Source organism: Natator depressus, chromosome 10 (assembly GCF_965152275.1).
Source record: "Natator depressus isolate rNatDep1 chromosome 10, rNatDep2.hap1, whole genome shotgun sequence".
NCBI classification, from domain to species: Eukaryota; Metazoa; Chordata; order Testudines; family Cheloniidae; genus Natator; species Natator depressus.
Genome location: NC_134243.1, coordinates 7,061,456 through 7,077,879, shown reverse-complemented (window position 1 = coordinate 7,077,879; position 16,424 = coordinate 7,061,456). Strand labels below are relative to the sequence as shown.

Sequence of the window (16,424 nt, the reverse complement as noted above, 5' to 3'; positions counted from 1 at the left end):
AGCCTGAACTCCTACTTTCCTGAGCAATATCAAGTCAACTCTTGTTTTGCAGGTGATCACGTACAGACTAATAAACTTAACACCTTTTAACAGTTTGGAGAAAGGAAGAAAGAATAGTTTGACTCAGAATCCCCTTTCATTCAACTTTCAACTGCTTGTAAATGTCATTTTGTTTAATGCTTTAGACTGTGGAAAACACAATAAAGCAGCCAGCAGGGAACAAGTTCAGGCTTTTTTCCTTTTGCAGATCACTTCTAAATAAAGCTCCCTGGATTTACTGCCCAGCAAGTGGCCACATTGTTCCTGTGAATAGCTGAGGTGGGGAGTGGTGGAAACAGCTGCTTTTAGGAAGAGAGTTTTCAGCTGAGCCTACAGTCAACTTATTTAGGCAAGAGGCAGTAATGAGGGGGAGATAGTGACACAATTCCTGGGCATAATTTAAAACACAGAGCTTAAGTAAAATAAAGAGTTCTTTTTATTAAAAGGCACATTAATCTGACCAAAATAATTTGCATTAGCTAGCAGCTTCATTAAGTTCCCTTGCTCACAGTGTCCAAGGAGTAGCTGGATTCTAAATTCAGTATCAGCCTACGTGAAGGTTCTCAGGTTCGAGCACTTGCACTAAGCTCCCTCTCCAGGGCAAGGGATTGAGGCTTTACTTTCTCTGCTGTTAATTCTCCTTTGGAGGCGAGAGTCAGGGGTGTAAGGGAATACTGACTGACTAACCCTAAACTGGAAGGGTAACTTAAAATATCAAATCCCACCCTGTGAAAAGCAAGAAAAACTGTTTCACAACCATCAACAGAGATGGTTTCCTGGACAGCATCATCCCTAACTGCTCCCTGGTCTGCAAACAAACCACACCAGCTGCTCCAGCAGTGTGTGTAAAAAGTTTCCTCCAATTCCTTTAGTGCTACTCTTTTTAGCCCCCCACTATTTCCTAGACAGAAGGGCCTTGGAGAATAGTGGCTGTGGAGAGATTTGGGGTTTGCAGCTCTGGGAAAAGCCTCTCACTCTCCAGCAACCAGCTGTATTTTTGTCCAAAGCATTATCTGAGAAGGGACCTAGTCTTTTGGGTTTCTAAACACGCTGCCTGTGTTTACAAAATAGCCCACAGAATACTACACCAAGGAATGGCAGCGGTAGTTGAGCCTCCTTTAGAAGATAGCCCAGTGTCTGAATAAGTCAGAATGAAACTTCCTAAGGCATAGTGGAGTGTGCTGGTCACCACCAAGAGCAGACCTGCTTTAGCCACATTTCCAGGAAGTGGTTTGAACACAAGCCCCAAAGACATTCTGCTTTTAAAATCCACTGCATCTCTACAGCCAGCCACTCCTGGAGCAGTTCAGGACTGGCTTTTTCAGCGTTTCCTACAAGAGCATCCTATCTACTGTCCTTCCTCAGTGGTCCTGAGGACATGTCTTCCTGGTGTGACCAAGCTGGTGGCAAATGCCACAGGTCCGTTGTCTCTTGGGAGTAGGTCCTTTTTCAGAAGAGAGATTACTTGGTCTTTTAGCTTTGCTTCCTGACCCTCTTAAGTGCCCTTCACTCCTGAATTGGTTTGAAGAGAAGGCTCCAGCAGTTCCTACAGAGAGAGAGAAAGACAGACAGTTGGTTCTAAGCAGTTTAACACCATGTGAGCCACAGGGATAGGCGGAGAATGACAAGTCCAGATGCAGGGGACATGGCCAGGGAATTTGGGTCCATTTAAATGTTTTATTAATCCCACTACTCAAAAGTGTTCAAGAAATTAAAGATGCTTCTGTCCTGTTTGGATTTATATGCTCTCGGGCTGCATCTTGCAGCTCTGGGCTAGTGCACGAGATCAAAATGGGAAGCTACCTCAGAAGTTAGTTTAAACTATACAAAGTCCAAACTGTAAACAGCAAAAATAATACAGTCGACTTGATTTCAGCTAATTTCACTTTTCCCCCCTAAGTTTGCTTAAAAAAAATGGGATATTTAAGGGTCACATTAAATACTTGAGTCCCTTTAAAAAAAAAAAAAAAACTTTCTGTACCTACTATAAGTGAAATGAGTTGTACAAACATCTTTTTTCAGCTCCTCCTACTTTGTAATTTGCCAGCACTCCAGGAATAGTCACTTTCACCATTCCCCCCCCATACGGTCAGTTTCTCTGTTGCTGAAGAGACCATTAAGAATAAAAGGGAACCGGAAAAAAACCCCTTCCTTTTAAAAAAAAATTAAAAAGGAATAAAAGAATTCCAGATAGGATTTAAAGTTTTTAAAAATAGCCAACTGTATCCCTTTAACATTTGATTCCCTCAGTTGTCCCTCTGAGGAAGGTTTGATGCTGTCTTACCTGACAGTTTTAGCTCTTCCCATTAAGTAGAAATACAAGAGGGAGGATGATCCACATTTAATGGAGCTTGAACAGAGGTGGTGGGATGAAGTGCAGCTCCAGTGCCAGCAGAGGGCACAGAAGCACCAAATTGATGCCCACTCCCCTTTTCAAGTTCTCATCCACTCAGTAACAGACTTCCTGAAAACAGGTATTTCCAGCTGGCAGCACATTCCCCAACCTATGAAGGTTAGGAAAGGTCAAGAGCTCTGTGCCTTGAACTGTGCCTTTGAAATGAATACCCACGCAGCTTACCACAGCCAGCCGTGAGAGGTCCCGTTACCTGAATAAATCGGTTCCGGGCTAAATTGTATTGGGGTACCTGTCACACACCCTGCTCTAGCTCAGTCAAAGGGACAGCAATTTAAGACAGACTTCTGAGTTTCCTTATTGTTACAAAGAACCAGGTAAGATTTTTAGACTAAATGGACAGTTCTTTAAAGGACACATCTAATGCATTTCAGACGAGTTCCTTACAGCAGCCTGAGTCCCTCTGCCAAGTTCTGTAGCTCTGCAATCCTTTTCCTGTTTTTATCTGAAGTTTTTGAAGATGGTGCCTGAGGGGTGCCCAATATCTCCCTTCAGTTCAGCTTTAACACACAGCCCCCAGCCATTACATCCCACCCAAACCCCAACTCCGAGCACAAGCCCATCCTCACCTGGGGCCACGTTTTCATCCACCCACTGGAAGAAGCCGCACTGCTGCTCTCTCGGCTTTGGGCAGGTGTGGAACTGACGCCCTTTATTGGGTCCCTCCTTTTGGACGGTGCGTGTGATGGCCGGCTGATCGCACTTACACATCGTGCCACCACCCCCTCCTCCCGAGTCAAAACCGTTGCTTCCATAGCGGCCCAGACCTCTTCCTCCTCCAAGGCTCCTGAAGCTTCCTGGAGGCCTTTCACCCAAGGAATCAGGGGGTGCAGCAAAGCTCCTGTGGGTTACGCTGTTTCCATCATCTGATTGTTGATCGGCCCAGAGGAAGAAGTTGCAGCTGCCGGCACTGCATTTATAGAACTGCCTGCCCTGGTTAGGCCCTTCTTTACGCACCGTGAGCAATGCTGCCTCCTCCCTACAGTTACACACCACTGCATTGTTCTCAGCAGCAGCAGGAGCTGGATGACTCGCAGCTCTGGGTGCCCTTGCTACACCAGGGTTTGTGGTAGGCCTCATGTGACCATTCTCATAGCTGGCCATGCGGTTAAGGGACTGGTTGACTTGTAGGTAGTTAGCTGGCGGGTTGACTGACTGTACCGGTCTGGATGGTCCTTGTAAATATTTCAGGTCCAAGATCTCTCTCAACATCTCATCGCAACCTCCAATACAGCCAACAAATTCCAGTGGCAGCAGGGGTGGGACACTACCTCGCTTGAACTTAAATTTCAGCCTAAATGAAAAAATCCGTATCTCAGATCAGAGTTCTCCCCCTCTTGATTCTCAAGGTTCCAGCAAAGACATGGAGGTCCCACCATGCTTATTCTATTCTACCTGCCCTCCTGGCCTGGTGCTGCACCCATCATTCTTCCAGTCTAGGAGGAATGGACTGCACTGCTTTGGAGGCCAGTCAATGTTGCTTTTAAAGCGACCATAGCCAGATGAATCATCATCCTCAGACCGTCCCGGGACAGGGCAGTTGTGTGTGTCTGTATGTAACGAACGATACTCACCTATGAACCGGATGGGGTTTACACACAGCGCAAACACTGTCATCCTTGCTGACTTCCAGCACAGATTCAGGAAACCACACAGCTGCTTTACAGTTAGGATAGTTCATGCAGCCCAGATAAAAGCTGTGGAGGAGTAAAGAGTTAGTATGAGGAAGAAGAATAATCAAGAGAACTCATCAGCCATTCCACCTGCAGCTACACACCTTATGGGACAAGGTTCAGCAACCCACTGTTAAAGACAAGCATAAAGAGGCTGTTTTATAAAAACTATCATGTGCTTCCAGAATTGCAGCTCAACTGGGTATACACAGCTCTTACCGTTCATGGCATCTGAACTTTGGCCTTATGCCCAGTGCCCTGGAGGCACAGGGCAGTGGCATAACCACACCCCTTGTCATTGTAGTTTAGATGCCCTGTGAGGGGGAGAAGGGCTGGGTGAGTGCTCTACCCTACACTGAGCTACAAGGGAGCCACACAACATCAACACACCGAGCTGTTGTCAGCTTAACAGAGATCACTGACCCGCCATTCTTCTTGCTCTTCAGGACCATGTCACTGTTGCACTGTGGACATTTCCGAATGGAAACGGGCATTGCTGGGTAGATCTCCTCTTGCTGCGCAAGTGCCGTTACTTCTCCGAAATACTGAGACAAAGCCTGATCCAACCTGGAAAGAAACACACACAGTCGCATTGGTTCCCTCTGCCATGAGCATGAGCATTTTCCATACGATGGAGATGGTGGGCGAGTAGCTGCTCCTGCAGCTGGGCTCCAGCGAACTTCACAATAAGTCCATTTAGGAATGTCATGAGGATAAAAATGCGTCCATTTCAGTCATGGTGTGGGTGCAACTCCAGAGGTCAGCACAGACTGGCACCTTCCGACACCAGCTCCAAAGCTGCCCACCAGGCACACAGCATCAGCATTCAGACTCCATGCCTCCTCTTGGAAACGCCTATGCACATGTCATGGAAATAAGCTCTGACGTGATCAGAGCCCCAGACATGAAGCTAAGTCCTCCTCTTTCCTGGCTGCTGTTCTGGGAGACTGCAGAGACGAAGCGTGGGTTTTCCTGATACTCACTTGTTGGCTTTGGCCACGGCTTCAGTGAAGACTTTCTGGTACTTCTCAATCTGCTGCCTCAGCACCACAAATTTGTCCTTCTTCCCCTCACAAATCAGCTTCAGATCAGCCTCCAGCTCAGCACGAAGGTCAGGTTTTGACATCTCGTAGCCCATGGAATCGTAGCCTGAGGAATGATACCTTGCTTTAAGTGAAAGGAAGGGATAGCGAAGGCATTTGCCCTCCTAATTACAATCAACATCCTTACCTTCTACCAGCCCCATGCCCAGGTGCCCCGGAAGGAACCTCTGATCTGGAGTAAGCCCCACATACATCCGTGACTTGATGGTCTCGATGTGCTCGGCGTGAGTGGCATCAGTCCCTGAAAGTCATTGTGCAGTCATTTAATAGCTGGCATGAACAAACCATCGGGGCTCTACAAGCTGTTATTTACTAATGCAGCGACTTGGGATGCTAAATACAGGCGCAAATTTATCACAATGGGCAAGCGCAGGCCCATGCTGCCCTCAACCCCCACTGACTCCAATGCCAATTGTAAGGGAGCCTGGGAGGGCACAACTGGGCCCTAAACAAACTGAGATGGGAAGTAAAGTTGTATCTCCAGTGAGCTAAACTGCAATCTGCAGAGTCCTATATAGACTCCAGACTTGGCCTTTAGATCCTCCCCCTTCCATTACTTTGGGAATGCAAGTGTCCACACAATGTCTTTTATCTTCTATCAGCTGTATTTAGAGAATTCTCCACCTGGTGGAAGAGAGAGACCATTACAGCTACAGATTTAACAGACGACCACAAAAGGGGGAAGAGGTATAGAAACTCCATTCTGCTAAAGACAGCATGAGGTCACACAGTCCCATATGATGCAGATACTGACCAATGCCATGTTTCTCCATGAGTGAAATGAGATCAGCTTCCGTGAGGAGTTGGGGTGGGCTGGTCTCCCCATCCACCATCTCGACTGTGGTGGGCTGAAAGCGAGACCCCCTCTCATACACTGGGAGAACCTGAAGGACAGAGAGAAGTACAAACTCCAATGAAACAACCTTCTGCAACATTTGTTTAAGAGAATTTAAAAATCCAAAGCAGGCGTGGGTCTAGGAGTACTGCATTGTACTGTTCTGCAGGAGACTCATGTCTCATTCCCTGGGGAACACAGACAGGAGCCTGTTCACCAGTTTTTAGATTCATAACTGCTACCAATTCCAAGGCTGGACTCTGTCTTAAAGAGATACCACACAAATCCAAAGAGTTTGAAGGTGAGAGTTTGCTTGCTTTCCCCTACATCCTTAAGCAATCAGCCATACAACTGTTCTGCTCTGAAACATCAGTAACCAAATTTGTCCTTAGACCCTGAAGCACAGACTGCTCACTTAAAGAATTAGCACGGAGACATTCCTCTCTCAACAACCTTGTCTTCCCAACGAACTGGTCAAGCACAGCCACTTGGTTATACTACTGTTCAACTTTCTTAACAGCTTTTACTCCAGGTTTTGAGCATAGCATGCTCAGTGTCTGGGAAGAAAAAGTGGGCCCAGCATTGTTCAACAGTGACCTCTTTTGGCAAGTGAAGGGAAAGCACCAAGTTTGCAAAAAAACAAACAATCAGGTCCTCATGCAGACCCGTGACATGGTCCCTTCCTCGGGAGGTCAAATGAGGGAGGGGGAAGGGAATTGAGCAATCAAAACTGCCAAAATGAGCTGCAGGTCTTCAGGTGAGAGATGAACCTCAGGGTAGAACAACAATTGGAACAAGGGAGTTCTCAATGGAAGTTCTGCAGGTAATCTGACAGCAGAATTTGGCCCTTAAGTGTTTACACATCAGCATGGAGCCAAGGCAAGCTTAACTACTGAGTAACATTAAACCCACTTGCATCTTGTAATGACCCCTCCCCAATTTACCATCTCCCATACACTTTGATCAAGATGGTTACCTTGTCACTCCACTTCTCATAAGGATAGACATCCAGATAGTTTCTGGCCAGGATCATTAGCCCATGAGCAACAAATCGCTCATTAGCAATGCCAATCTCCACAGTTGTTTCTTGTCCCTTGGCATCCTGGGAGCAGCAAGCCAAAAAGTGACGCACAATGAATTCATATAGTCGCTGTTCATTCCCCTAAGAGCGCACATGAAGAGAAGAGGGTCAGGAGTCTTCTCCAAATAAAGGACACCACACTCACACAAATATAGGTTTAAGAGCCCTCTTTCAGAACACAAAGACCAGAAGTGGGACCAGAAGTGAAGACATCAAGAGGAATCCAGTAGAAGTGCAGATCAGAGCAAGAGATTAAGAGTCAAGAGACGTGGGTTCTATTCCTAACTATACCACTAACCTTGTTAGGCAAGTCATTTAGCCTCTGTGCTTTCATTTTCCCACCCATAAAATACATCTAATAGGTACTTGTACACCTCTGTTAAGAATGAAGATTTTTCCATGAAAGGGACCTTAGTGTTATAATAATTACCCCCCCCCCCCCCCCCCCAGACACGAAGCATAACTTTAAAACATCACTTGCTTCAGGCTGTCAAGTGGTTTAGGTCCCTATGCCTTTTAAAAAAAAAAGTGTCTATAAGGAAAAAGGTCCAGTATGCACTGAAAGCAGCATCTCCTCCGTTTTGGGACTAATGAGGAAATGTAACTAGGGGCAGTGAACAGTTTTAGGATAAGCAAAGAGAACCTCCACTGAAAATCTGATGTGGACCTCAAAAGTCAAAGCTTGGAAGTGGGTAAGAGGTGCATATTTCCAGCTTCGATTTTCTATAGCACCTAGTATTTTCCAGCCAGGTTTCTGTGCAGAAACATTTATGATCAGGGCAGCATATTTTAGAAAGGCTCTTTCAAGAGATAAACCCACTTTTGAAGATATGGAAAGTCTAATTCAGTTTGCTAATATATGCACAGCAAGCCCCTGTCTGCTATAATCACCATGTTACCCAGTCACTGATAAGGTGCATTGTCAATAGCAGAAATCGTGCTAGTGACTCAACTCCGCTCTGTGTTAGACTCACCTGCAGGTTACATGTATATTTAGTGGGGTGAATGGGAGGGTGAGCCTGATCAGATTTGGTCCCATTCCGAGGAGTTGGCCCACCCCGGTCTAGAATCCCCTGTGCAAAGGCTCCCCAGTTGGGGTCTTGGGTCTGCTGTTGTACCAAAGAGGTGAGGTTTAGGTCTTTGGGGAAAATGTTGGTCTCAGTTCGGGGATAGCTTATGTACCTTAGAGACAAAAAGAAAAACGAATAACCACACTGGATGCTAACCAGTCACCGTTCCTCTTGTGGGCTCATCCCATTTTTGATTAAAGGTCTGCTATTCTGTAAAAGGTATTTAATTCCAGCACATCCAGGTCTGGAATTCTTACCCTTGAGTGTAGAGCTTTTCTGCTATTTTCATGGTTTCTTTGGCATTTATTTTTAGCTTGCGGGAAGCCAGCTTCTCGAGTTCCTGTGTCATAAAGAGACAGAGAAGAATGGGAATATTTGCCGCACAAACCTGAACAGTCACTAAAACTCATATTCAATGCTCCTTTAAAAAAAAAAACAAACAAAAAAAACTTTTTAGCATCATCATATCAAACATACCACAGTGTCTAGTGCCAGGGGCCTCCATTTGCTCTTCGGTTTGCTCCCAATCTCGACAACAGTGGCCACTGGATCCTAAGCACAGAGCACGCAGAAAGGAAAATCAAACTGAAGTGTCTATATGGAGTGCTGTTCAAAGGTTCCCATGAGGCATCAGCTGCTGTCTAATGCTTTTGCCAACCAGAAGGAAAGAGGTAGAAATGCTTGTTTGATGCTGGACCCTATATGTTTGACAAGGTTTCCTACCTCCATACACATGTGGTAGAGGACAAGGCATGCTGTGTGGTTAAAGAGTCGGTTCCTCTTCCAGTTGAAGTCTACCATGCCGTCCTCATGTTCATGGGCCACTGCATTGAAAAGGAGGTCACTACATCAGAGAGATGGTACAAAGTAAGACTGCACTGGCTAGACAGGTAAGGAAAGAGGGCCATAGAAAACTTGCATACTTTTGGGAAACCTTCCAAACTCTGCTGAATGACCACGGCAAGGGAAGGGGGAAAAAAAAAAAAATCACACATCTCTAGCAATGTTTGTGTATTACACAGAAGCATCTCCCTCATTCATGTTTTTCAGTAAAGCTGTGTTTCGTTTCCTTTTCAAAAGCGCTGAACCCTGTCAGACACCGAGAGCACTGCACTATTGTCCCAGAACATACCTTTAATTTTATAGAAGGCCTCGGGAACAAAGGCCTGGATGGCTTTAAATCTTTCTACCACAAATCCCAGAGTTGGGAACTGACAGCTACCATAGCTGATCAACTGCTCAGCTAAAACGTCGGGGAAGAGCTTCTGGAGCCTCAAGGTCTGGAATCTGGTGAAGGCAGCACCTGGAAGAAAACAAAAAAGGGATTTTAAAGTTGGGATAATAATTTTAAAAAGTAATCACACTACCTGCAAGCTTGGTTTCTGTTACTCAACTAACACGAAATGCAGAGGCCCAGCAAGTGTTACATAAATAGTTAAGAACCTAACAGCTCCTTCAAAGAGCAACTATTTTATTGGAAACGACTGAGTGAAGGCATGATCCATTTGCATTTCTGTCTCATGTCACAGGGATATGCAAACGGATGATTTTGAATGACTATCACCTGCTGTGCTTTGGAAGAATAAACAATGAGAGGTTGATGCCCGCTCTTTATCCTGGAACTAACACGATAACTTAGAGGAGTTTAGATACTTTAACCCCTCCACTTTGTTGAGCTATATATTGATAGCAAGGCAATGAACGCTCCCGGAAATCAATTACCTGCCAGGGCAATTTTACAGAATCCCTTAAAGGAGAGATTTAGAGAGCAGCAAAACACTTAGCTACTGCCCACCCTAGCTTCATACCTATCCTAAGGTCCAGCTCCTGTCTGACATCCACAGCATCACTAATGTTCTGATCAGGTTGGACGAGGTTCTCGCAGGCTCCTCTTATGGCACGAGGAGTGATCTCGGAAAAGCGGGCTCGGAACACCTGAAGGCTTGGCTTCACTGTCAACCAGAAAGAGGGATCAAACATGATTTTCAACCCAATGGCAGAGACTGAATACTCAGTGATTTCCTTTAAAACTATCGGTAGTAGAACCAGAACCAGTTTAAGCTTTCAAAGTAACGCCATTCAAGTTAGACGACATATATAGGCTGATCTGGAATCCAAAAATAAAGTCCTTTGTAGACCACTGAAGCTTTATAATGTCCTAGTAAGTTTCACTGATTTCACTCTTGTAAATCTAGTAAAAAAAACAACAAAAAACCACACACATCTAGTAAGTGTGGGCCATTTTTATATCTTTGCCGTCAAAAGGATCCAGATGATGGTTTCCAATGACACCCTTCTGCACTCACAAGTGCAGTCTGCAGCTTCCAAAACTGGCCTAGAGTTATAACATAAATGGAAAAGTGCTGACAAGGCCTCTAGCAGTGAGAGAGAGAGGGACAGAGGGAGAAGCTCATTTACTTCTTTGGAGAGAGCAGAACCTAAGTTACTCCTGCTGGGTCATCTTAATGTGACTACATTCACACTCCCCGTCTCATCTCTTTACATCATCTGGGAAGTGAACTGGCCCAGTGACAATTAAGCAAGCCTAGATGGAATTTCACTGTATGGGTAGAAAGATGTATTTACAATACAGCTGAGAAAATTCTGCGTTCACTTCTGATACCCACCAGTACCACAGAGAGCCAAGACGAGCTTTTTCACCTTGACTGCAAGTTCTGTCCAACTTAAACTGTATATTTTGGCTATGACAGCAATAAATGTGTTGGACAAAAAACCCTCACTAACGTTAACCCTGTCCATACCAGTTGTGCTGCCTCCACCCACCAAGACGCCATTAAAATCAATGGACTGTAAATGTAGCCCAGTTGCTGGTGATGTGTTACATTAACACATCCCTGGTACAGTCAACACCACAGCCAGTGCATTCTACTTGGATCTACTGCAAACATTCAGCAGCAGCCTTTGGAGTTACATTACTGAACAAGGTATGTTTTTAGTCAGCATTTCAAAGAATGAAACAGTAAGTCCTCCACCCACCAGCTTTGCAAACATGGATTATCTCAAAACCAATGTTCTCTCCTTCTCGATCGCAGTCGGTCCAGATCACCAGAGCCTGGCACTGCCGGGCTTCTCGTTCTAGGGTTTTCTGAGATGAGAGAATGGCACAGCATGAGACACAGCAGGTCACTTATCATGCCATCTAATTTAGTCCAGGAGTGACTCACCAACAGCAACGTCAACAGTCTAACTTGATCTTGAAATGGAATGCATATGCATAGCGACAAATTTATTCTAGTGAATTGTTCTGATTTTCCATTTTATTACATGCAACATATCCCATTCCTCCAAGTACATCGCAGAGTAATGCTGCTGTATTTTATTTTAACCTTACTGACTGCAGAGATGTATGTGCACACGAGACCACCATTTGTGTGCTTTTCCCTCTCTGTTGTGCATATAGCTGAAATTAACTGCATTGGCTGCTCTGCAGATTTTCAGCTAAAATATAATTTTATTCATACAAAACACACCAGAAAGAGTAGGACCTCATTAATTTTCCCTCAGCTAATTAGGGGAGCGTTCAGGTATTGTACTAATTTCCTGGTTGTAAATGGGTGCTGGAGTAACACTGTATGAGGGCAGCTCCACATGGCCATTTATGAGAACAAGATTTGTATCTCACGAGGCTAGTAAGTGAGCAAACAGGTTTTGATGACTATAGTAAATACTCACTTATCTGCATCCATTTTATACAGAAATAGTCATTATCTAAATCTGGATTGTGTCCCTTAATAAGTTTTATTAAACACAGGACTTTCCAATGTAATCTAGATGGAACTGGGGCCATTAATACCTTGATTCCTACAGAGTGGATTCTACTTTAAATGAATCAGTCATTTGACCTGACTGACTAATTGTGCTTAGGCTAGGAAACTAAGTTCAAAGGCAGACAGCATGTATAGACTGAAGAATGTGAGTGAAAATATTTATGTTGGCTACAGTCCCAGAGAGCTAAAGGTTATGGACAGAGGTCCAGTCCTCTCTCTGTCTGCACCAATATTTGTGGAACATGTCACTAATATTTGAGTATCAGGTAGCCTTTTAAAAGCACATACCTTAATATCCACAAAGTTTTCAGGGCAGTATTTCTCAATTTCAGCTTCAAAGAGTACAAGTGGGTTGCAGCTATGCCTGGGGAAGAGATGATAAACAGCACGACTTAACGTACAAAATAAATCAAAACATTCACAAGAGATTACCTGGTAATTTCTGTCTCTTATTGGTGTACTGATGAAGTGCCAGAATGGTGGTTACAGTGGCAGTATTACTGTCCTTATCACTGGTACACATACACATTAGCCAGTTCATTAATTGTCATAAATTACGTTCCACAGGCTGACCTTGAAAGGCTCATTGCACTGCACATCTCAGCCTAAAAAAAGATGACAAGCATCATGTCACCAGCTCTCTCAGATCAGTGGTACTAACCATTTGCGAAACGGCATCTTAAAGTCATGAGCCAGTAAATGTCCCGAAACAGAGGTCATCGCCACAGTAACATTCTGTAGGAAACGGATCAAGACAATTAGTTTCTAACAGTTGCTTCTGTTTTGCTAAAGCCTGCTTATGTTGGTGTCCATGAGCTCCAGACACATCGCTCTCATTTGATGGATCAGACACATCAGTTTCTAGTCAATTATATCTGCCTTGCTTCTACTGACATAATAGTTTTCCCTTCCAGCCACAGCTGAGCATTGTTCACACATTATCATATATATAATCCTGGAATTCTGAATATATGAGTGATCAGATGGAAAATGCCTCCTTGACTTAATAGCATGTATGCAGAGCTTTTCATTGGTGGATATCAGAATGCTATTTTACAGATGGGAAAACCAGGGCAAAGAGATGTAAAGTGCCTTCAGGCCACACTGGAGATCAGTGGCAGAGCCAGACATAGAAGTCAGATCTCCTGACTATTCCGTAGTGTAGACTATGCACTTTTAAGGGCACTGACCAGGCCCTTAACCACTGAACCTTACTATATCTGTAGGAGATAAAGACAGCACAACACTAATAGTGGGAAAGACATTTCCCCTACGTGTTCAAATGAAAACTTGAGATCTCAATTTCACAGTAATTTGGTCATTCTTCATATACACATTCCTTGCACAGATATTTCCATTACTGAATACATAATTCTGTCCCATTTTGGTTAATGTTTTCATTAGATAATCAATCAGCATTTTGTGTTTCCCTAAACCAGAAGGGTTATAGAGTGTTATGAAGAAAAGATGGAACCCTACCTGGCCAAACATATGATAGTCATATTCATAGATCTTGTTGAATTTGGAAAACCCTTCTCTCTAGGCAAAAAATGGAAAAGATGTTTAAAAAATTGCTCCCCCACAAAAAAAACCAACGACCCAAATCAACGTTCACAAACAACAGTTATAGCAGAACCATGGAAATACGTGGCAAATGAAAAACAGGCTGCTGGTGTTCAGGTGTGCAATCATTTTTCAGTGACTTAAATAAGATCTAGAGGAAAGGCAGGCTGGATGGAAAGGATACCGGCCATTTATAGAAACATTTGACACTTAATGGTGCTTTACAGCGTCAGAGCACTGTACAACACCCCTGAGAGATATGTAAGATTGAAAACAGGTGCAAGGAGATTGTATTGAACAAGTCGCTCAATTAGCCAGTGGCACAGCTGAGATTTAACTCTTTGGATGAAGACTGAAAAATATTCCAAGTTCCCAATGAACTGTCAGCCTACAAAAACGACACGTAATTTAGCACACACTGTTCCGAGTGTATCCTCCACTTATCAAGGTTTGTAGAGGCTTCTAGATTGGGCCCAAACATTTCACATTATCTTCTTTGGAAGCATGTCGTTATCTAGATTGAGTCAGACCATAAATTCTCAAGTAATCCATTTTTTTTTTTACTTCTATCATATCTTTCAACCTAGGATCTGCCTGCACTTTTATAAACATTAAGCCTCCCAGCACCCTGCCACAAGGATATTAGACCTATTTTACATAAGGGTAGATTGAGGTACTGAAAGGTTACGTGAATTGACCATTGTCACATAACAATGGCTTCCTTGACCACGGGATGCTGTTCCGGGAAGAAGGACTGCTAAGCAGAGATGGGGTCCATCTATCAAGGAAAGGGAAGAGCATATCTGGATACAGATTGGCTAACCTAACAAGGAGGGCTCTAAACTAAGTTCGACAGAGGCAGATGACAAAAGGCCATAGGTAAGTCAAAAACATGGAGACCTGGGAAGAGGGTCAGATCTGGCGGGAGCATGGGCTGTTATAGCAGGGATGAGGGAGAGACGAGAGAACATACAGGGGAAATCAAATCAGTATCTTAGATATCTGTATGTTAATATGAGAAGTGTGGGGAATAAGCAGGAAATTGAAATGCCAGTTAATAAACACAACGATGACATAGTTGGCATCACAGAGGTGGGATAATGCGCATGACTGGAATATTGGTATAGAGGGGTATAGCTTGCTCAGGAAGGGGACAAAGGGAGGTGTTGCCTTATATCAATGGCAGAGCAGGAACAGAACATTGAGGTCTCTGCTCTAACCATTAAATCATATTCACTGCGTTAAAAACTTAAGCCACTGGATTTTGATAAGCAATAACAGCATTGCAAGAAGCAGCATTTTTGACCTGCTAAACCAATTGCATTAAATGGCAGAAGATGCCCGTGGCTGTTTCAGATTCTAATATTTCTCACATATTCAACAGACTGCAAGTTAGGAATGACAGCAGAAAATTCACCAAGGCAGTACCTCACTGCAAACAGACAAGACACAGTCCATTTTTCTATGCGTTTGGAAACCAAGATTAGGACTAAAGAACAGAATTCCAACATTGCTTCTGTCACAAGGGGAAATGAATCTGGTGCTGTCAGCCTCATCTTGTCCAATATGCATTTGTCCACCTCACCTAACCTGGCACAGTTCATCTTCAGTAGGAATCTGTTTGGGAAAGGCCAGGGACTGGAACAGCACAAGCTGTTGCATGTAAGGATTGAAGTACACTGGTAGAGCTCTGCAGAGTGGCCCTCGGTTCTAACAAAACAGGGTGCTGCAGGTCAGGGCCGATTTAAATTGGCAGTAAAATGAGGATGCAGCTTGCATATTTCCTGGCTCTAATGGGAACTCAGGCAGACAATGCAAGCCTTGCATTTTAATGTGATCACATAAAAATAATATCAGCTTTAAATAGTCTCAGTAGTCGTATTTAGACTCTATAGGGCAGCCCCACTACATTATATCTATTTTAAGACAAAATGAATTAACCCAGAAACAACTGAATGATTGGCAAGTACCACCTAACAAGTTGTTTATGTAGCTGGAGAAACAAAGCCCAATTAGAAAGTGACCCAAAAAGAAACCATTGCTTTTACTCTCTTACCCGCCTCATTCTGCTATTGGAGAGAATATCTGCAATTCCTCTGGCAGCATCATTTTTCTCTGCCACACAAAGGACCTTCTGAATCTTTCGGAATGTCATATCCTCTGCAGCCTGGGAGAAGAGACTCCAGGACCGAGACAACAACCTGACCCCACAGCGGGCAAAAAGCCTGGCCTGAAAGTTCATTTTGAGAGCTGAGGGCAGCTCCCAACTTGCCAAGACATGTTGCCGTTTCCTCACACTGCCGCCACTTTCCCGCAATCAGATACCTAAGACTTTTACTGATACCTGTTGGGTAAGGATGCCACCTCCAGAAGGCGAGCAACCACTCTAAAGGACCCCGGTGTGATTTTGATGGGGCAGAAGTTAGACACCCTCAAGCTTCCCCACTGATGTCTGCCGGCAACTCACTGTAAATTCCACCTCACGTGTTTTTAAAACTTAAAGCAGATGCTAACTCAGCATGTATATCTGAGCTACAAGAGATTTCCAGTCCCCTCCTCAAAAACAATGCAGTATTTACCCCATCACCCATGTCCTTTCCCCACTAGACTCAACCTCCTGAACCCTCCCCCTCTCAGGCAATGGCAAGGGCTCCCCCTCCCCCTCCTCCCTCAGCCTAATGGCAGGGGCGCCCCTTCCTCCTTGAGGCCCCCAGCCAGCCCAATGGGAAGGGCTCCCCCTCAGCCCAATGGCAGGGGCGCCCCCTCCTCCTTGAGCCCCCCAGTCAGCACAATGGCAAGGGCTCCCCCTCAGCCCAATGGCAGGGGATCCCCCTCTCCCTGCCCCTCCCCCCTCAGCCC

The 16,424-nt window shown here is 44.6% G+C and overlaps 1 protein-coding gene across 1 annotated transcript; it reads right to left on the bottom strand.

The window, feature by feature from the left end:
- Positions 1–479: 479 nt before the first annotated feature.
- Positions 480–16,155, bottom strand: TOP3A (DNA topoisomerase III alpha). Its single transcript, XM_074965071.1, has 19 exons — positions 15,622–16,155; positions 13,482–13,541; positions 12,664–12,737; positions 12,291–12,366; positions 11,212–11,320; positions 10,023–10,166; positions 9,347–9,517; positions 8,938–9,038; positions 8,692–8,766; positions 8,472–8,554; positions 8,119–8,326; positions 7,040–7,225; positions 5,983–6,112; positions 5,356–5,469; positions 5,109–5,274; positions 4,549–4,692; positions 4,027–4,149; positions 3,022–3,746; positions 480–1,585 (listed from the first exon to the last, which is right to left on the bottom strand). The coding sequence occupies exons 1-19, from the start codon at positions 15,805–15,807 to the stop codon at positions 1,401–1,403; spliced, it is 3,060 nt and encodes a 1,019-aa protein (XP_074821172.1). The 5' UTR covers positions 15,808–16,155; the 3' UTR covers positions 480–1,400.
- Between the last annotated feature and the right edge of the window lie 269 nt (positions 16,156–16,424).